This window comes from Carettochelys insculpta, chromosome 3 (assembly GCF_033958435.1).
Source record: "Carettochelys insculpta isolate YL-2023 chromosome 3, ASM3395843v1, whole genome shotgun sequence".
Classification (NCBI taxonomy): Eukaryota; Metazoa; Chordata; order Testudines; family Carettochelyidae; genus Carettochelys; species Carettochelys insculpta.
The window spans coordinates 112,490,995-112,513,543 of NC_134139.1; the positions used below are offsets into that span (position 1 = coordinate 112,490,995).

A 22,549-nucleotide genomic window follows, 5' to 3' on the forward strand; every position below is an offset into this window, starting at 1 on the left:
TTTCTTCTTTTTCTTTTTTTTTTTTTTTGCAAGAAAAAAAACCAACAATTTACACGAAAAAACTCTAACTAAGCTGACACTGGCCGTAGCCTGAGCGGATTCCGTCTGCAGCCGATGGCGGTTGAGAAGGAACTGGCGGGGACCAGATCGCGCACGTGGCCGGGGACGCGCAAGGGAGCGGTGCGCGCCGGCGCATGCGCAATCTAGGAGAAACTGCTGGAAAGTTTCCGATCTGCGGCGCTGGGCGAGCCTGACACCTATTGTGGAGCACCCACGGGGACATTCGATGAAGAAAAATGGGTTATCAGAGAAGGTGTGGGGCTGTTAATGGATGAGAGAGGTAACCTAGTGACAGATGATGTCGGAAAAGCTGAAGTACTCAGTGCTTTTTTTGCTTCAGTCTTCACGGACAAAGTCAACTCCCACACGATGGTCCTAGACAATGCAGTATGGGAAGGTGGAGGGCAGCCATCTGTGGGGAAGGAACAAGTTCTGAGCTATCTAGAAAAACTAGATGTACACAAATCCATGGGTCTGGATTTAATGCACCCAAGGGTACTGAGGGAATTGGCAGATGTTGTTGCCGAACCTTTGGCCATTATCTCTGAAGACTCTTGGAGATTGAGAGAGATTCTGGACCACTGGAAAAAGGCAAATGTAGTTTCCATCTTTAAAATAGGAAAGAAGGACAATCCAGGGAACTATAGACTGGTCAGCCTTACCTCAATTCCTGGGAAAATAATGGAGGGTATCCTCCATGAATCCATTTTGGAGCACTTGGAAGAGGGGAAAGTGATCAAGAGTAGTCAACATGGATTCACCAAGGGCAAGTCATGCCTGACCAATCTGATTAGCTTCTATGATGAGGTAACAGGCTTGGTAAATATGGGGAAGGCAGTGGATGTGATATACCTTGACTTCAGCAAAGCTTTTGATGAAGTCTCCCACAACATTCTTGCCCGTAAGTTAAGGAAGTATGGATTAGATCCATGGACTATAAGATGGATAGAAAGCTGGCTTGACAGCCAGACCCAACGGATGGTGGTCAGTGGCTCAATATTTGGATGATGGTCGGTTTCAAGTGGAGTGCTGCAAAGCTCAGTTCTGGGGCGAGTGTTGTTCAAAATCTTTGTTAATGACCTGGATGAGGGACTGGATTGCACCCTCAGCAAGTCTGCGGACAACACTAAGCTAGGGGGAGAAGTAGATACATTGGAGGGTAGAGATAGCATCCAGAGTGACCTGGATAAATTGGAGGATTGGGCCAAAAGTAATCTGACGTGGTTCAACAAGGAGAAGTGTAGAGTCCTGCACTTACAACAGAAGAATCCCAAGCATTGTTATAAGCTGGGGACTGACTGGTTAAGCAGCAGTACAGCAGAAAGGGACCTAGGGGTTATGGTGGATGAAAGGCTGGATATGAGAAGGAGAGGAGTAGGCTGGATATTAGGAAAGACTACTTTACCCAGGAGGGTTGTGAAAGCACTGGAATATGTTGCCTAGAGAGGTGGTGGATTCTCCATCCCTCGAGGTTTTTAAGTCCTGGCTTGACAAGGCCCTGGCTGGGATGACTTAGTTGGGATTGATCCTGCTTGAAGCAGGGGGCTGGACTAGATGACCTCCTGAGGTTCCTTCCAGCCCTATGATTCTTTGATCAGGTAAGTGGCAGCGCCAGATAGAGTGGAGCCTGTCTCAGACGCTTGGCCTTGCCGCTTATCCAGTGTCCCATTTTCAGTTCAGAGAAGTATGGTCACCCTAGATTTAGGCCATTTAACAAAATATAACCCAGACCAAACAGACTGGACACTGCCTTTTGACTCAGATCTTGAAAACACTGAAGTTTAGGCACAAGCTAATCTTTACTTCAATAAGGTTATTCACGTGTAAAATTAATGAGTGATTGTGAGACAAGGGACAAATGTTTTTTTGATCATTTGGCCATGTCTCAGTGCCTTATTGTCTATAGACTGTGGGTGATTTGTTTTTAATCCTTACTCCATTGTACTGCAAATAGAACAGTACTTCAGCATGCTACTAGGTTCCTAGGTATTCAGCTGTCAGTATGCAAAAAAATGAACTGAAAAAATACTGAATAAACACCATCAATTTACAAACTTTACTTGTCAAAAATGTTTAAGGCTGTTGCAGTTACAACCATCACCTCAGATTTCTGCAAGTGAAAAAGGAAGAAAATTATTTCTATCATTTTCTTCATGATACTGACAGTACTTTGTCTATAGTCGGTTTCCCCTGTGTGTGTGGGCATTTCACATGGCACCAGGGAAAAGAAAAAAAAATTAAAAATAAATACAAACCCAGTGACTGAAGGACCAAAAAATAAATAAATTGGCAGATGGGACTTAGGCTATGTCTACCTGGCAGAAGGCTCAGAATTTGGGGGAAGCATGGGCTGTAATAGCAGGGATAAGTCAGGAGAGACAAAAGAAAACTGGGGGACAAAATCAAATCAGTATTTTAAATGTCTGTGTATTAATTCAAGAAGTATGGGAGTAAGAAGGAAGCACTTGACACGTTAGTAAATAAACACAACTATGACATAGTTGGCATTACAGACTTGGTGGGATAATATGCATCACTACAATATCGGTACACAAGGGCACAGCTCACTCAAGAAGAAAACAGGGAAAAGGGGAGGAGGCAATGTCTTCTATATTAAAAATGTATACACTTAGACTGAGGCTGAGCTGGATATAGGAGACACAGGGGCCATGTCTACACTAGCCAAAAACTTCAAAATGGCCATGCAAATGGCCATTTCGAAGTTTACTAATGAAGCGCTGAAATACATATTCAGCGCTTCATTAGCATGCGGGCGGCCACGGCACTTCGAAATTGATGCGGCTCGCCACCGCACGGCTCGTCCAGACGGGGCTCCTTTTCGAAAGGACCCCAGCTACTTCCAAGTCCCCTTATTGCTTTGAGCAGATAGGAATAAGGGGACTTCAAAGTAGGCGGGGTCGTTTCGAAAAGGAGCCCCGTCCGGATGAGCCGCATGGCGGCGAACTGCGTCAATTAAGTGCCGCGGCCGCCCACATGCTAATGAAGCTCTGAATATGTATTTCAGCGCTTCATTAGTAAACTTCGAAATGGCCATTTGCATGGCCATTTTGAAGTTTTTGGCTAGTGTAGACACGGCCAGGAAATCTGTGAGTAAGGATAAAAGGGGAAAAAAGCAAGGTGATGTCATGGTAGGTGTCAACTACACACAACCTAACCAGTAAGAAGTTGATGAGGTGTTTGTAAACAACTAACAAAATCATTCAAAGCATCGGACTTGGTAGTGATGGGTGAGTTCAACTACTCAGAAATCTATTGGGAAAACAATACAAAGGGCACAGATTACACAAGTTCTGGAACATATTTGAAACCATGGGTTTTTTTTTATTTCAGAAGGTGGAAAAAGCTACTGGGGGGGAGGCTATTCTGGATTTGATTTTGACCAAAAGGGAAGAACTGATTTAGAATTTGAAAATGGAATGCAGCTTGGTTGAAAGTGATCATGAAGTTCATGATTCTAAGGAATGGTAGAAGGGAGAACAGCAAAATAAAGACAATGGATTTCAAGAAAGCAGATTTTAGCAAACGCAGGGAGCTGGAAGGTAAGATCTCGTTGGAGGCATGACTAAGAGGAATACAAATTGAAGAGAGTTGACAGTTGTTCAAAAAGACATTATTAAGGGCACAAGAGCTAACTCTGCTACCGGGTAAGAAAGATAGAAACTGTGTCAAGAGACCATCCTGCCTGAACCAGGAGATTTTCAATTATCAAAAAATCCAGAAAGAGTCCTATAAAAGGCAGAGACTAGGCCAAATTACAAAGAATAAATATAAACTATTAACAAAAGTGCATAGGGACAAAATTAGAAAAGCCAACACACAAAATGAGATCAAACTAACTAGAGACATGAAGGGCAACAAGAAAACTTTCTACAAATACTTTAGACCAGTGGTCAGCAACCCCTGGTAAGTGTTTCATTGGCATGCGAGATGGGAAACTGAGCCCTGCCCTGCCTCTCCTGTGTAGCCAGGAGCTTGCTCAAAGCCATGTCGCCTGTGGATTAACAAAAGACCAGCTAATGCTATGAACCACCGCCTAAATGGTAAATCTCTGCATCTTAATTTATTTATTAATGAAGCTGTTGTTCATAGGACTATTAGTAGCTTTAAAAAGTATCACCAGCACTCAGATCATACATAGAGGTGGAAAGGTTGCTGACCCTGGCTTTAGAAGCAGCGAGAAGACCAAAGACAGGGAAGGGCCTTTACTTTATGAAGAGAGAAAACCAATAACAGAAAATGTGAAAGTGACAGAGTTGCTTAATGACTTCTGTGTTTTCCTTTTCACCAAGAAAGCTGGTGGTGACTGAACACCTAACATAGTGAATGCCAGTGAAAATGGGGTAATATCAGAAGCTAACATAGGGAAAAGAACAAGTTAAAAATTACAGCAAGTCACCAGGGCCAGATGAAATACATCCTAAAATATTCAAAGGTGCTAACTGAGGAGATACCTGAGCTGTTAGCTATTATCTTTGAAAAGTCATGGAAGATGGGAGAGATTTCAGCACACTGGAAAAGGGCAAATATAGTGCCTATCTATAAAACAAGGAAATAAGGACAACTCAGGGAATTACAGACCAGTCAACTTAACTTCTGTACCAGGAAAAATAATTAAACAAATAATTAAGCAATCAATTTGTAAACATCCAGAATAAGGTGGCAGGAAATAGTCAGCATGAATTTGTCAAGAACAAATCACGTCAAACCAACCTGATAGCTGTCTTTGACAAGTTAACAAGCCTTGTGGATGGGGGAAAGCGGTAGATGTAGAAATCTAGACTTTAACATGACTTTTGGTATAGTTTCACATGACTCTCTCACTGGCAAACTAGGCAAATAAAACACAGATAAAGCCACTATAAGATGTGTACATAACTGGTTCAATAATCATTCCCAGCAAGCAGTTATCAATTGTCTGCAGTCCTACTTCAAGGGCATAATGAGGGGGGTTTCACACGGATCAGTTCTGAGTCTGGTTCTATTCAACGTTTTCATCAATGATTTGGATAATGGCATAGAGAGTACACTTTCTAAGTCTGTGGGTGATGCCAAGATGGGAGGGGTTGCAAGTGCTTTGGAGGATAGGATCATAATTCAAAATTATCTGTACAAACTGGAGAAAAGATCTGAGATAAAGAAGATGAAGTTCAACAAGGACAAATGCAAAGTACTCCAGTTAGAAAGGAAAAATAAGTTGCACATATACAAAATGGGAAATGACTGTCTAGGAACGAGTACTTCAGAAAGGAAACTGGGGGTCATAGTGGAACATAAGCTAAATATGAGTCAACGGGGTAATACTGTTGCAAAAAAGCAAATTCATTCTTGGACAGCAGGAGTATTATAAGCAGGGAATGAGAAGCAATTCTGCTGCTGTACTCTGCATTGATTAGGCCTCAACTGGAGCACTGTATCCAGTTCTGGGGGCCACGTTTCAGGAAAGGTGTGGACAAACTGGAAAGAAATCCCGAGAGCAACAAAAATGATTAAATGATTAAAGCTCTAGAAAACATGACCTATGAACGAAGACTGAAACAACTGGGTTTGTTTAGCCTGGAAGAGAAAACTGAGAGGGTACACGATAACAGCTTTCAAGTACTTAAAAGGCTGTCACAAGGAGGAGGGAAAACAAACTGTTCTCAACCTCTAAGGAGAGGACAAGCAGTTATGAGTGAAAATTGCAGCAAGGGAGGTTTAGGTTGGACATTAGGAAAACTTCAAGTCAGGATGGTTAAGCACTGGAATAAATTGCCTACAGAGGCTGTGGAATCTCCATCAATGGAGATTTTTAAGAGCAGGTTAGACAAACACCTGTCAGAGATGGCCACGATAGTGCTTAGTCCTGCCGAGGGCTTTTGAACTGCTGGAATGCAGTTCTGGCACTTTTTTTTTTTTTTTTTAAAGAAAAAGAGCACTGGTCCTAACATAAATGCTGGGGATTGAACTTGATGACCTTTTGAAGTCCCTTCCAGCCTTATGATTCTACACTATGAACCAGGGTTAAGGTTTCCCTGCTGACAAGCACAAACTAGTGACAGCCCTCATTGAGCAACTGCAAGTACACACAACAGTGTAACAGTGACAGCACTGGTGGGTATATATATTCAGTGTGGCTCAGCCACACCTCTACTGCACTACTCATGCTACTGTAGCTGCAATGCTAAGACAACAAGAAGTCCTGTGGCACCTTATAAACTAACAGGTATTTTGGAGCATAAGCTTTCGTGGGCAAAGACCTGCTTTGTCAGATGCATCTTTGCCCACAAAAGCTTATGCTCCAAAATATGTTAGTCTATAAGGTGCCACAGGACTTCTTGTTGTTTTTGAAGATACAGATTAGCTACCTCTCTGATAACAATGCTAAGCATATTCCTGCTACCTCAATGACAGATTGTGTAAATTTCTGTAAGTGAGCAGGGGAACTACACCCCTTACTCAGAGTGAAGACAGAGCCTTGGGGACAGGTGTAACACCTGAAACTATTTTTAGTAATTTTTAGATTTTACAAGATTTTGACTGTCCCTCTCAGGAATACCTAAGCCAATCACCTAAGGAAAAGATATCAATAAGTACCAGAATAATACTTTGTCAAAATACTGTAATGCGAATATTACTCACCAATAGTATAGTATCTTTTCAGCTCCGTGCGCCTAATATCTTTCAGATGATTATACTTTTTCCTTCTCTTCTCTTCTTCAGTGACACGCTCCTCTTTCTCCTCAGCAAATTTACAATTGTCCTCAGAACTGACTTGCTCCAAAATGACCTTGCTGCCCTCATCTTTCCCAACCTGAGTTTTGGAACCAGTGGTCCCACGTGAATTAGCAGCAGCAGCAGCAGTCTCAGCATTTTGTTTGGCTTGCTTTTTCTTTTTCAACCTAGATAAAAAGAATTTAAAAAAAAAAGTGATATACAGTCCCCTGCTGTGAGCTGATTAACAACTGAGTTGGCCAATCTTGTTTCTGCAAATCAATTAATTATATGGTAATACACTACAATTGCTTTCTCTCTCTCTCTCTCTCACATACACACTAACCCCACTTCTCACCTTTAGAACCCGGCATGGATACATACATCCATCAGAGGATGCGCAAAGCTGTGGACAGAAATCAGCATCCGCTGATCTGTAGGGCTCTGTTCTCATGAGACACTAAGGCCAAGAGAGAGGGAGAGAATCATGGTGCAACTGCTCCCAAGGGCCAGTGTACCATACTGCTAGCTCCTCTAGGCCATGCAGCTGTACAACCCCAGACAGGAAACATGGCTGAGGGCAGGGCTAGGGATAATAAAGCTACACCGTCGGGAGGAGCTGCCAGCACAGTACAGTGGCTCCTGGGAATGGCAGCCCTATGCTCTGTGCCTTTGGCCAATATGTCTCCTAGGAGTAGAGCCCTACAAACCAGTGAATATCAATTTCGATGCCTGGATATCCGTATCCACGGGTAAAGACTTGTATCCATGGAAGGCTCTAGTGACCTTAACAGCATTAAGCCAACATGATCTTAGAATATATTTTCAAAGGAATAACCCTATTGTGCTGAAGGCATTTTTACCAGAACTTTAAACAGAAACAATGTAAGAAAAGAAACTTTTTATTCACACTCTCTTTTCCTTCACAATACAGCAGGCTTTTTTCTGTGCAGTTATACAGAAGTAATGGGAATAAAGCAAACCATGGAGTAATGCTTTCAAGATGAGACATGGAATAAAAATCAAAACTATTCCAAGCCTAAATGTATTATAATGCATGAGCTAAAGTTACAATTTCACACCTGACTGCCTCTGCTTTATGAGCTACATTGTTTTGATATAAACTTGTCATTTATTTCCATTTTGTCCAAGGTTGTTATTTATCAACAGCCACACAATCAGACTGATAAAGGTCATTATATCATGCTCACCACCACAGCTTCTGAAGACCTTCAAGTATTGCCTCAAAGCAACATAACTGTAAGGGGCAATGTGTAGGGGTCCACGAGGGGTCACGTGCACCCCCAAGGTGGGAGGTGGACAGCTGGTGGGGGGAACAGCAAATCCAGAGGGCCAGCACCAGGAGCCTGCTGGCCCTGCCTCTCTCTACCTGCACTCCCTGACGGCAGTGGGGAAAGTGCAGGAAGACGGCCCCAGCTTATGCAGCTCTCCTGCCAGGCCATGGTGCTTTCAGGGAATGTGGGGCCAAGGAGCAGCATGAGCTGGAGCTACTCTGCTGCACTTTCCCCACCGCTGTCGGTGAATACAGGGTGGGGGGACGCACAGACACCTGAAGGGCCAGACAGCAGCTCGCAGTGCAGGCTGGTATGGCTGTAGAGGTGGGACTGCCCCAGCACTCACCAGCCATGGAAAGGTATGGCTGGAGAGCAACACACAATGGAACCACCTTGCTGCATTTCCTCCCTCCCCACAGCCAGTGAGTGTGGCGGGGCAGGGCGGCGGACAGACCCCTGCTCACACCATTGGCCCTCCAGCCTCACTAGCCCTCCAGGCCACCTCAGCTGAGGAAACAGGCGGGGCTTGGAATGGAGTGGGGGTTGTTCTGGCCCCTCCCTGGGCTAGGCATGGGAGCACGTGGTCAGTACCCTCCTCCCCGCAGCCAGGGCTCCCCTCACCAGTCTCCTCTGATAACTATGGTTAAAACCTTCTTATCAACTGTTGGAAGTGGGCTACATCCAAGCCTGACTGAATTAGCTAATTAGTACTAGTCTTCCAACGTAGCAATTTAACCCACCCATCTTTGTATATATAAAACCCTGCCATATTGAATCTTCCACTTCATACATCTAACAGAGTGAGCTGCAGCCCATGAAAATTTCTGCCGTAATAAATTTGTTAGTCTTTAAGGTTCCACATGACTGCTTGTGTTGCTGCTGTGCTGTGTTGCAGTTTTTTTTTCCCGGAAACAGACTCACATGGCTACTTCTCCATAACTGTGATTGTGTCAGGACAGTTTATATGGGGCTGTTCTTGATTTTTTTTTCCGTTCCTACAAGAGAAATCTTAAAAGCCCTGCCTGTAAGTCTACAAAATCTTTTATTGCAAGCTATTTCTATTTTCAAGAATGCCTTAAATTATGCTCAAAATTATACATCTGGATTGCTCTTTGTTCATTGATTTTGCTCATTTCCTTACTGTCTGCACCTATTCTTTCCTCTGCCTACACAGCTCTCTATATAACCACTCATAACTTCATAAGAACATAAGAATGGCCATACTGGGTCAGACCAAAGGTCCATCCAGCCCAGTATCCCGTCTGCCGACAGTGGCCAATGCCAGGTGCCCCAGAGAAGGAGAACAGAAGACAATGATCAAGTGATTTATCTCCTGCCATCCATCTCCTGCCCTTGTACTGAAGGCTAGGGCACCATACTTTACCCCTGGCTAATAGCCATTTATGGACCTAACCTGCAAAAATTTATCAAGCTCTTTTTTAAACCCTAATAGAGTCCTGGCCTTCACAGCCTCCTCCGGCAAGGAGTTCCACAGGTTGACTGTGCACTGTGTGAAGAAAAATTTCCTTTTATTAGTTTTGAACCTACTACCCATCAATTTCATTTGGTGTCCCCTAGTTCTTGTATTATGGGAAAAGGTAAATAATTTTTCTATATTCACTTTCTCCACACCATTCATGATTTTATATACCTCTATCATATCGCCCCTCAATCGCCTCTTTTCCAGACTGAAAAGTCCCAGTCTCTCTAGCCTCTCCCCATATGGGACCTGTTCCAAACCCCTAATCATCTTAGTCGCCCTTTTCTGAACCTTTTCTAATGCCAATATATCTTTTTTAAGGTGAGGAGACCACATCTGCATGCAGTACTCAAGATGTGGGCGTACCATAGTTTTATATAGGGGAAGTATGATATCTTTTGTCTTATTATCTATCCCTTTTTTAATAATTCCTAACATCCTATTTGCTTCACTTACTGCCGCTGCACACTGCGTGGATGTCTTCAGAGAACTATCCACTATAACTCCAAGATCCCTTTCCTGATCTGTCATAGCTAAATTTGACCCCATCATGTTGTATGTGTAATTTGGGTTATTTTTCCCAATGTGCATTACCTTACACTTACCCACATTAAATTTCATTTGCCATTTTGCTGCCCAATCACTCAGTTTGCTGAGATCTTTTTGTAGTTCTTCACAATCCCTTTTGGTTTTGACTGTCCTGAACAACTTGGTGTCATCTGCAAACTTCATGCCTGTCAGTGTACTCTGAAACTCAACCAAGTTCAGAATCACTCTGCCAGCTGGTTGTACTGAACTTTTGTTGCTTCACATACAGTATCCAGACTTTATTCCAACAGTTTCTTGTAAGCCTTGTTTACAAAACCAAGGAGGTAACTTGATGTGAATAAAATTTACTTCTGTTCTTGCAACAACCATTTTCATCTCGAATACTATCTAAAAGTAGTCAGCTTTTTCCATCTGAGCTCTAGCAATTCTCCAGGTTTCCCTCGCATTGTCAGAGATAAAAAAGTCCAGGACAATATGTTTCAATTGGCTAGTAATACAAAACTGAACTGTAAAAACAGGAAGTTGTTTACTGAAACTGGAGGTTCTTTGAATTGTGTGGTCTCTATTTATCAGACATGGATGCACGCATATGCCATGTGCCAGAGCCAAGATAGTTTGTAGTAATCTCCATTGACCTATCCGTGGCTGCATGACATGTTCAAGGCTTTCAGCGTCTGCAGGGGTTGACAGTGCTCCAGAATCCTTTTATTGACAAGCAAAGGAACCCATAGCAGAGGGGATGAAGGGCAGGTATTGGAACCCAAACAGGGACCACACATCTCAAAGAACTTCAAGTTCCATTAATTAATCTCCTTTTCTTCTTCAAGCGACAATCATTGCTTGGTTCCACAGCACCTTGCAGAGGATTGCAGGAGTAGCAACAGTGATTTTTGGAAAAAAGAGAGAGGAGCCGGTACTCAGCCAGCTCCCCCTCCCCCAGCCAGTTCCACAGCTGGGGCTGCCTAGGTGCTGGTGCTCAGTACCAACACAAAAAAAAGCACTGAGTAGCAGGACAGGTGGGAAAGCATAGTAAGTTTGGTGGTCCAGGGGTAGAGAAGTACATGGCCCTCACAGCCAGAGAATTCCCCTGGAGCACAAGAGGGAGAGTTTGGAGCTCATGGCAGGAGCAAAGAGGTTCCAGCATGTCCCTCTGGCGAAAGACAGAGAGGAGTGTGGAGCCCTGCAGCTCTCATTCCTGAATGTGTACAAGAGTTCACTAGGGAGTGGCCAGTGCCAGCAGTTTTATGGCGGGGAAGGAGATTCCATGCCTGAGGCACTGATTGCATAAGTGTATGGTCTCCACATAGAGGGAGGACCACCTAGTGCTGCCTTGTTTGTTTATGTATACGCACCTGGGCTACGTCCACACTAGCACACTAAGTCGAAGTAGCCTATTTCGACGTACGAACATCGAAATAGGCTACTTCAACATGTATTGTCTACACGTCCTCCAGGGCTGGTGCCGTTGATGTTCAACGTTGAAGTAGCGACAGGGAACATCGAAAGGAGCCACCCCAGAAAGAAACGCGGAGCGTCCACACACACAAGCGCTCCCCATCGAAATAAGGGGCCAGGAAAGCCCACGGCCTGGGTCAGAGGCTGGACTAGCCCTTCCGGGTCAACAGCAAGCCGCTCCTGTAAAGGGCCCCTCCCAGACACACCCGGCCTGCACAGCACAAGGTCCGCAGGGTACTCTCCACACTCTCACAGACCAAGGCACAGCAGATATGGACCCCCAGGAGCACTAGCAGCAGCAGCACGAAGAGGAGGCCCTCCAGGTAGTCATCAAGGGGGCAAACACCCTACTAGGTGCTGCCCAGGAGGCCGCCCAGTGGTTCCTGCCAGAGGAGCCCTCCCCGGGGGCAGACAGGGATGCCCCTGACCACCGGGCTCCCTTCTTCCTCCCCCGCTGGCTGCTCCCCCACCTCTGGAGCTACCCCACTAGCTCCGAGTGGAAGCAGCAGCTGGTCATGCAGGAGTGGGACGACAACATGTGGCTGCGGAACTTCTGCATGAGCCGGCAGACCTTCCTGGAGCTCTGCCAATGGCTCACCCCCACACTGAGGCACCAGGACACCCGGATGCGGCGCACCCTCCTCGTCAAGAGGAGGGTCGCAATAGCCGTCTGGAAGCTGGCCACTCCAGACAGCAACCGCTCCGTGGGACACCAGTTTGGAGTGGGAAAGGCCACGGTTGGGACCATTGCCGTGGAGGTAAGGAGGCCCAGGCACGCACCCATTGGAGGGAGAGGGGGCAGGGTGTGGGGCTGGGGAGGGAGCGGCGCCGGGGAGTGAGAGTCTGGGTGGGAGGGTACCCGCGGAGGTGCCCAGGAGGGGGGCCTGCGGGGAAGGCCGTGGGGCACCCTGCACACCCTCATGGGTGCCTGTGTCCCCTCCCCACAGGTGGTCCGTGTGCTCAGTGCCATGCTGCTCCAGAGGGTCGTCCAACTCGGGGACCTGGATGCAGCCGTTGCCAGATTCGCCACCATGAGGTTCCTGAACTGCTTTGGGGCCCTGGACAGGACCCACATCTCCATCTGCACCCTGTACCACAGCGGAGGAAGATACATAAACCGCAGGGGCTACCACTCCGTGGTCCTGCAAGCCATGGTGGACAGTCGGGGCCGCTTCCAGGACATGTACGTGGGCTGGCCCGCTGCACACACGATGCCCGTGTTTTTTGGAACTTGGGCCTGTGCCGCCGGCTGGAGGCAGGGACCTACATCCCCCAGAGGGAGATCCCTCTGGGAGACACCACCGTGCCCCTCTGCCTCGTGGCGGACACGGCCTTCCCCCTCCAGCCCTGGCTCATGCGCCCATACACTGGCCACCTCAACAACAGCCAGGAGCGGTTCAACGTCCGCTTGAACCACGCCCACCAGGTGGTGGAGAGGACCTTCAGCCGTCTGAAGGGCCAGTGGTGGTGCCTCCTCGCCCACCTGGACATCAGCCTCCAGAACATCCCCTAAGTTGTGGGCACATGCTGCACGCTCCACAACATTGTCGAGAGCAAGGGGGAGGCTTTCGTCCACGGTGGATGGTCGATGCTGGCAGAGGCTTCCCCCAGCCGGCTGCCGCACCCAGCCGCCAGGCACACCGTGAGGGGGTACGGGTCCGCGAGCCCCTGCGGGCCCACTTCAATCAGGGAGACCCCTGAGCACCTCCCTGGCCTTCCCCAGAGGCCACCCCACACACAGCCTGCACTGCCCACACACTGCCCTCAACACCCACACACCACCCCCACAACAAGCACACGCCTCCAGTTATTTGGAAAATAAAACCCTTTTTTTTTGAAAACTGTTAGCTTTGTTTTGTGCATAACAGAAACTGCAACCAATATACAAAGGGGGACAACTATATACTTGAGGGCCCGGGGGATGGCTCGGCCGTTGGCCCATCAGTGTGGGGTGGGGTAGAGGGGCGTGACCCCCAGCAGGTACGGCTCGTGACCCCCACCCCACCCTGTGTCCATGGTCCCTGGTGTGGCCGGCTGGGGGCTGGGAGGACCGGCAAGTATGGCTCTGGTCCTGGGGAGCTTGCAGGTGAGGCTGCAGGAGGGGCAGCAGGCGGCGAGGCAGGGGCGGCTCGGGGGGCAGGAGCCGGGCGACGGCCTCCTGGATCGACCCAGCTATGTCCCGGAAGACCCCCATGAAGTCCTCTCATGCCGCCCACTACTGGGTGGACTCCTCCCTGTCGAAGTGGAGTCTCTCGTCTACCGCCGGAGAGCTGCCAGGAGCTGGGGATCCACAGGGGCCATCCCAGGGTCCAGCGGTGGCGGGACCATCCCACTGGCCTTGGGGGTGTCTCCGGGCACTGGCGGTGGCTGATCTCCGGGGGGCTGTCAGGGACGATAGAAGGTGCCTGGTTGCCGGGGGCGTCAGATGATGCAGCTGCAGAGAGGGAGAGAGGGAGGGGAAGGCTGTTAGTACCGTGCCCTGGCCCGTGGCCCATTCCCCCCACCCCCCCTTGGGTGCTGGGTCTCCATCCCTGTCGGTGGGTGTGATGTCCCTGTTGGCTGTCCCCATAGCCTAGTCCCCCCACCCCTGGGGTTAAGGCACAGTGCTGTCCATGGGTGCGGGTGTTGACAGGCACTGATGGCCATGCCGCCGTCCTGGGACTGTGCTGTGGCTGGGCAGGTTGGGGTCTGCTTCGGGTGTATGAGGCTCCCGGTTGTGTCTGGTGCCCCGCCCCGTGGCTGTGTGCCCTGTGGAGTACGTACCTGACTGTCCGTTGCCACGGTCGGGGGAAGCCGGTGGGCCGATGCCCGGCTGGTGCTCCGGGAGGGGAGGTCAATGAGGAGCACCCCCTCCTTGCTGCTGGACCCCTCCTCCACTGTCCTGAGGGTGGGCTCCTTGCGTGGCCCCTGGGGTGTGAGGCTGGCCTCTGGGCTGGAGTCCCGCTCCGAGGCCTGCTGGGGCTCATCGGCCGTGGTGTCAAGGGCGGCCGGGGGGAGGTGGTGTCCTGGGGGCCCAGGATGGCCCTGAGCTCCCTGTAATAGGGGCAAGCGGTGGGGGCAGCCCCAGACCAGCTGGCCGAGTCCCAGGCCCAGGCATACCCCTGCTGCAACTTCTTCACCTTGCTACAAACGTGATTCGGAGTGCAGGCAGGGTGACCCCGGGAGGCCAGGCCCTCAGCCAGTCAGGCGAATGCTTCTGTGTTCCACTGCTTGCTCCCCATCACGTGGAGCACCTCCTCTTTACCCCAGAGCCCCAGCAGGTCTCAGAGCTCAGCCTCTGACCAGGAGGGACCTCGCCTCTTTTTGGCCCCCCCCTTGGCTGCTGGGGGTTCCTGGATCCCCTCAGAGGAGGAGCCCTCAGGGCGCTCGGGGGGCTGCCTCGATGCCATGGGTGGATGGGTCAGGGCCTGTAGAGGACATGCACGGCTAGCACGTGCGTGTGCTGCTACCTGCATGCTCTCAGCTTCCTGCCACAGGAAATCCGGGTCCGTGGGGCTTTAAAGGGTGCTGCGTGATGGCACAATAAAGCCCTGCAGGTGCTGGACAGAGCGTCTCAATCTCTCAGCTGATGGCCGCCATGGAGGACCCCGCTATTTCAAAGTAGCGGGATGCGGATCGTCTACACACACCCTACTTCGACATTCAATGTCGAAGTAGGGTGCTTAATAGTGATTTCGACGTCTCGCCGCCTAACGTCAATTTCAACGTCGAAATAGCACACAGCATGCGTAGGTGCGACGGGTGCTATTTCGACATTGTGCCGGCTACTTCGAAGTAGCCGGCTAGTGTAGACACCCCTGCTGTCCTGCTGTTTGAGAGTAGTTAAACATGTTTGGATCTGATAAGAGGCAGGAATGCCAGGCAAGCAAGATAGGCAGTCTGCAGTACCAGAATGCTGATATGCATCCATGCTTCCCTGAGCAACCAGACACCTTGAGCTCTGTGGCCCACCAAAGAGACGCCCCACCACTCAAGAGAGGCTTTTATAGCCAGAGTGGTGTGGGGACTGAGAGGAGTGAATAGAGTGCTGCCCAGGACCTTGGATCAGTTGCACCGCCGCATGAAAGAAACGAGAATGGAGATGAGTCGTCGGACTGGCTTGCCTAGGTGGTCCGACTGTGGGTTGCAGACTTCGACTGACAGGAGCCACAGCTGAAGCCAGTGCACCTGCAGGCGAGCATACAGTGTGACTGAGGTGAAGGCTGCCACGTACCCAAGGAGGAAAAGGAACCGCCAGATGCATGCACATGGATGGGGACATAGTTGCATGATCAATGAGGTGAGAGTGGTGAATTGGGCAGATGGGGGAAAGGCTTGGGCTACGACAGAGACCCAGGCTGGAACAGTGCCCCTCCCCCTTTTTTTGGCAAAAAGAAATAAGGGGAACTGAAGCGACAGCCATGGTATCAGCACTGGACTCATTCTATGGCACCCTTATGAAGGCTGTCGTCTTCCTCTCAGGGGGCCTCACCGTGGGAAGGATTTCCTGAGCTACCATGAGGTGGCCCACAAGGAGGGCATGAGAGAAGTCTTCTCAGATACCCCTAGTGAATAATGTGCAGCACTCGGCAGTCTGTGCACAACTGGGACAAGCTCAGTACTAAGGCGGCAAGATGGACTCTGAAAATGTCCAGAAGTGCCACGGACGGGGTGGAGTGAGGTTCAGAGATCTCAGCGGAAGAATCAAAGGACTGTTTGGATGAACCTGGTGAGAAGGTGGAGGTGGCAGAAGCGGCAGCGGCAGAGTAGTGAGGTTTCTATGTGCACAGGAGTTGGTGAGACAGAGGTTGCAGACATTGAGGTAGGGCTGATAGGCAGAGTAAGGACAGGGTCAGAAGGATGATCGCTGCTGTCTGCGGTGTGGGGCCAAGGTATAGATGCCAAGTGACCAAAGAGTAGCATGGAAGTTCCAGACTTGTCCATTTCATTGGCGAAGACTTTGTGGTTGTCAAAGGATAAATCCTCTAGAATGGTCTAGACCTGCCTGGGAAAGCTGGAGGACTGAAGCCAAGAATCCTGATGGGGCACAACCCTGGATACCAGAGAATATGACATAGTGTCAGCAGCATCAAATGTTGCTTGGAGGGCCACCCTGGCAACTGGGTTGCCCGTGACCAGCGGGGCCTGAAAATTCTGCTATTTCTCTGGTGGGAGAAAGGCCTGGAACTCCACCAGCTTGGAGTGAGACAGCAAGTTGTAATTTGCCAGGATGGTTTGGTAGTTGTCAATGAGAAAGAGAATGGTGCCCTTGCAGAGGGACAGAACTTGCAACTGCCCCCGAAACTTTGGAGTAAGTTTGAGATTTGGTCCTGAGGTGTTGCTGTTGGGCACACTCAGTCGCCACATGAACCGTGAGCAAGTTGGGAGACAGGCAAGTAAACAGGAAGTAACGGTATTCTACACACTTTGGGAAGGGGCGCGGGAAGCCACGGAGTGCCAGACCCCTTGAGCTGTTTGTAGGATGGCTTTGTGGATCAGGAGGGCAATGCAAGAAGGCACAGAAGGCTGCAGGGCCAGGCATGTGTGTCACTGGGCATTGGCCACCTCCAGGAATAATGAATCCACGCCTTGGAGAAAGGCTGTACGCTGATGGAGGGGGCTGGCACTGAAGGTCTCAGCTATAAGAGCATGTAAGGGAAAATGTGGGTCCAGCTCAGAATCCAATGGCAGGACCTCGGTGCTCTTGGCATGAGACAGAATGGAACAGGGTGTTTCCAGAGCAGAAGATGTTCAGCCGCTGGAGTTTCTGGCACCGTGGAACAGAGCACAGCAGGGTGCTGCCACAGCAGGAGAGGTTCCTCTGCAGAGGACAGAAGCCTCACAGCGGCCAAAGACCTGGAGCACCAAGGAGCGCCAGCATACAGCAACATGAGCACTGCCACAGGCGTACGTGGGGACAAGCAGCCCGATGTGCGTAGAACAGGGCATGAAAATCTGGATGGCCCAGTAGGATCGACAGTGCTAGAGATCAAGATGGCAGACCAGTTACTGTGGCTGGAGGAGGCTCCAGCAGTTCACAGCACTGCTTGGACTTAGGCTCCATACGAGATTTCTTAGGAGGTGGAGCAGCTGTGTTGACAAGTGACTTCTCACCTGACCTGGTGCAACTTGGCAAGGCATCACTGCATTTTGAGACAGTCCCCAGTGGGAAGCCACCCATATGCCCAAGTACATGTTTCTTATGGTCACAGGAGGACTTCAGCAATTGTGTCAATACCATGGATGCTACAGAGAAGGGCCCAGGAAGCACTCACAGCATGATGGCCATCGCTCTGTCAGAGCCAGATCCAACTGAGCAAGCGGGTACATAGCCTCCTCCATCCAGTTGTTTGTGGAGGCAAGGCTTCTACTTCTGCTGCTGGCTGACCTTGGCGGCTCTGTGCCATGGTGCTCCTACGGAGACAGTGATACTGACTTCCTCTGTAAAGGGCTTTAAGATCTATTGAAAACAAGAGTATGTAAGGGCCAGGTATTATCACGACAATGAACCAAAATAAAGTTTCTGTTAACAGAAATAAAGAGCATCTGCACAGCGATCTGCACCTGTTCAAGCTGACAAACGCTAATGTGTAGACAAGGCCTTAGAAACACGAGACACGAGGTAAAGAAAAGCAAAAAAGGGATTAAATTTATCCTAAACCTAAGGCCCACATTCTGCAATGAGTTCTAAAAGGACAGGTCCCCAAGAGATCATTAAAGTATACTCACAAACAATGAAGTCAATGGAGTTACACACAGATGCAAGGGTCTGCTTGCATGAAGCTTGCTGCAGGATTAAGACAAATTATTATGTCCCAAAACAAATTCAATATAATCCACAGCAGAATATAACAAGTAGTTTAAAAGTGAACTACTATATGCATGGTGACTGAAAGAAAAATGTTTTGCAGACCCTAAAAAAAAACCTTGGGAAATACGGTTTGTCAGTCAAAAATAACTACAGTCCTGATCTAAATCTGGTGCATCAGCAGCAGAACCCTATGATCAGTTTGCAGATATATGGCTATAATCAGTCCTTGGGTACACTGGTGCAAAGCTGTCTCTAAACTGCCATCTCTGCTGTAATTGCAACCTCTTACATCATGGTTGATCTTGGCTCCAGTCTCTGTGACTGGCATTTTCTGCTCTGGAGGAGGTGCTGACATTTATCTGCATGTGTAAGATTGCATCACTTTTAGGAAGACCTGAATCATTTGCTTCAGTAAAAAGTAAAACAAGCAAGAGTCTACTAATGGCTCCTCTCTGGATGGTCACCAGATAATGAGTAGGACGTCTTCATGTCACCCGCATATTTGTGAGTCTGTTGATGGCTGATCAGCTTGATTCTGAACCCAAAGATTTTATCACAAAAGGGGCAGGGGTTGGTAGCTATTGGTGGGGGCAGGGAGCAGTTTTTGACACTCTTTTCTTCTTCTCCACTTGTGTTCATCTGCGCTGTGGCAGGGCCCTTCACATTGCACCCCTCTCTCACCGACTACCGTTCTCCACTGGAAGCGGTCTTGGGCAAGATTCTTTCAAGTGTCGACACCAATGCTGCACTCTCTCATATGTGCCTTCAGCTTGTCCTTATATAGCTTCTGCTGGCTCCCAATGATCTCTGTCCTTCTCCAACTTGGAAAACAGAATCTGTTTTGGGGGGCGCTGATCAGATATCTGATCCACGTGACCAGCCCAATGAAGTTCTTGATGAATGACAATGGCTTCAATGCTGGTCAAGTTCAACTCTTCCAGGACGTTCTAGTGTTCGTGCACCTATCCTCCCAAGAGTCTCTCTCCCCAACCTTGACCTCTCTCTCCATCTCCATACCTGCCCCCACCTCCGGCCCTCGGCCCTCTCCCCAACTCCACACCTCCTCCCTGCCCTTGCTCTCAGCCATCTCCCCACCTCCATCCCTCCGCCCTCCTCCCTGCTCCACCCTGCCCCCTGTTCATACCACCAAGCTTAGGACTCAGCTGGGAGGGAAGGAGCTGGGAGAAGCCACTGCTGCCAGGTCATGGCGGGGAAGGCAGGTGGCCTCTCACAGCTGAGCTCCAGCTGTCGCTGCTGACTCCCCCTACCCGCAGGCTGGGCAGCAGGATGTGGCTCCTGGCAGTAGTGGCAGTCTGAACTCACCTCAGAGCAGGCCCTCCCATCTCCTCTGCTGGGGAGGGCAGGTGCCACTCGGAGCCAAGCTCCAGCTGCCACTCCTGACAGTGGAGCTGCTTCCTGCTGCCCGACCCGGGTCGGGGGTCAGCAGCAGCAGCCAGAGGTCACCTCTGAGCGGCACCTTCCCTCCCTGCCATGGCCTGGTGGCAGCAACCGCTCCGAGCTCCTCCCATGAGCCACGGCTGGTGCAGACCCAGCTCCGCCCCACCTCCCTTACCACCCTGCCAAAGCTGCCCCCAGCAACTTCCCCCAAGCCTTTTCCAAAGCTGAGGGGTGAGGAGGCAGGGAGAGGACCAAGGAAGTTAAGGGAGGCCTCCCAGGGTTGGCTGTGCGACTCCCCAAGCCCCCTGTAAAAGACAGGGTTGGTCGTGTGGCTCCCTGACCCCCAGGGAAGAGAGGGGAGTTGGGGAGCATATACAGCAGGGGGGGTGCATCCCTCTAGTATTAATTAAATATACAGGTCACTCGCAGGTCCTTCACTGAAACCATTTTGGGGGAAATTTACTTGACAAAAAATGTTTCCTTTGGTAATAATTTGAGAGAAACATTTCTACTGTTTTCAGTTTAGCAGAAAAACTTTTGCAAAAAAAAGCCAAAACCTGGAATCACATTTGAACCCCACAATCCCACCCACAAAATTATTCTTAAAACACTGTGCATATGAGCACTGTAGGGTAGGTTTCTGTGGTTAAACAACAGACTTTGGCAAGAGTAGTGCATTACCATTCTGGTGAATGAATAAACTGCTATTACAGGAGATATTTGAGTAGCCACATCACACTAAATCAGTGTGGACATAAATCAGACATCAGGAATGGTAATGTACAGAAGTCTGTGGGAGAACATTTCAATCTCCCTGGACACTCAATGGCGGATTTAAGGGTGGCAGTCTGGAAACAAAACAAAATTTCAAAAATCAAATGGAGAGAGAAATCTCTGAGCTGCAATTTTATTTGCAAATTTGACTCCATTAATCATGGATTAAACAGAGACTGGGAGTGGCTCGCATCTTACAAAAACAGCTTCTCTGCTCTGGGTGTTAATATCTCCCCATTACACGCTGACAAAGGCTCACATCCCCCTGTCTGATCTGACTTGTTTTTTCCTCTTTTGATAAGTACTGTTGATACTGGGCCATTTCCATTTTGCTGAATAGACCTGGTCAGCTCTGGCCCTCCCTTTTACTGGGACCCCACTCTTTAAATACCCCTCTGAACCCCTGTCCAACCCCCAACTCATGCATCTGATGAAGCGGGGCTTTGCCCACGAAAACTTATGCTCCAAAATATCTGTTAGTCTATAAGGTGCCACAAGACTTCTTGTTGTTCTTGAAGCTACAGACTAACAAGGCTACCTCTCTGATACTTATCACACTAATAGATAACCTATCACGTTTCATTGGGTAGGCTGGCAAAAGAGAAAATATGTCACTCAGCAGACAAAAAGAGTTTTAGCTATCTGTAGCTACGTCTACACGTGAAGCCTACATCGAAGTAGCTTATTTCGATGTAGCGACATCGAAATAGGCTATTTCAATGAATAACGTCTACATGTCCTCCAGGGCTGGCAACGTCGACGTTCAACATCGACGTTGGGCAGCACCACATCGAAATAGGCGCTGCGAGGGAACGTCTACACGCCAAAGTAGCACACATCGAAATAAGGGTGCCAGGCACAGCTGCAGACAAGGTCACGGGGCAGACTCAACAGCCAGCCGCTCCCTTAAAGGGCCCCTCCCAGACACACTTGCACTAAACAACACAAGATCCACAGAGCCGACAACTGGTTGCAGACCCTGTGCATGCAGCATGGATCCCCAGCTGCCGCAGCAGCAGCCAGAAGCCCTGGGCTAAGGGCTGCTGCACACAGTGACCATAGAGCCCCGCAGGGGCTGGAGAGAGCGTCTCTCAACCCCTCAGCTGATGGCCACCATGGCGGACCCCGCAATTTCGATGTTGCGGAACGCGGATCGTCTACACATGCCCTACTTCGACGTTCAACTTTGAAGTAGGGCGCTATTCCCATCCCCTCATTGGGTTAGCGGCTTCGACGTCTCGCCACCTAACGTCGATGTTAACATCAAAATAGCGCCCAACACGTGTAGCCGTGACGGGCGCTATTTTGAAGTTAGTGCCGCTACTTCGAAGTAGCGTGCACGTGTAGACACGGCTTGTATGTCCATAACAATAGGACCCACCTCACTCAGATGAGTGTCTTTCACAGCAGTATTTGTATTTAAGTACCAAGAAAAGTATCTCCAATTAGGCAGTTCTGACAGGCAGAATAACAATTTTATTTACAGACATCTGTGTAGTGCTCTCTCACTGTGGTATCTGAGAAACAATTGATAGTCTTATTTTCCCACATAACTTCATAACTTTCAAGCCAAAACCTCAAGTCTCCATTTGGCTCTACCAATTTTGATGCAGGGCACACAATAAATTCCCACTAATATAAGGAAAACAGCCCGATTGATTCTAGCTATGGTTAATTTGCTGAGGGGGGAAAAAACCTCATAAACAGCAACAGGGGAACAAAACACACGCTTTACCCACAAAAGCTTATGACCTAATATATACCTTAGTTTCTGAGGTGTCAGAGAACTGTTTTTTATTTGTATAGCTACAGAGTAACAAACCTATCTTCCTGACATCCTTACTATGTTTAAAAATAAGCACTCCTGTAGCCCCTTAAAGAACAACAATTCTATTTATTAGCAAGTTGTTATTTGTTAGTCTTTAGGTGCTACAGGACTGCTTGGTTTTCTTTTCTTTTTGGCGAAGCTACAGACTATCACAGCTATTCCTCTGAGAATGTTTTAAAATGTCAGTGCTATTTTCTTATTACTTAAAG

General features: G+C 48.9%; 1 protein-coding gene across 3 annotated transcripts in view; it reads right to left on the reverse strand.

Moving 5' to 3' along the window:
• Positions 1–22,549, reverse strand: part of NCOA7 (nuclear receptor coactivator 7) — a 164,866-nt gene that overhangs the window by 88,578 nt on the left and 53,739 nt on the right. For 2 of the 3 annotated variants that reach the window (XM_074990611.1, XM_074990609.1), the window contains exon 3: positions 6,700–6,959. In XM_074990611.1, coding sequence (XP_074846712.1) covers positions 6,700–6,959 — 260 coding nt within the window. Of the gene's footprint in view, positions 1–6,699; positions 6,960–22,549 lie in introns of those variants that run through there. The other variant, XM_074990612.1, reaches the window with a different exon arrangement.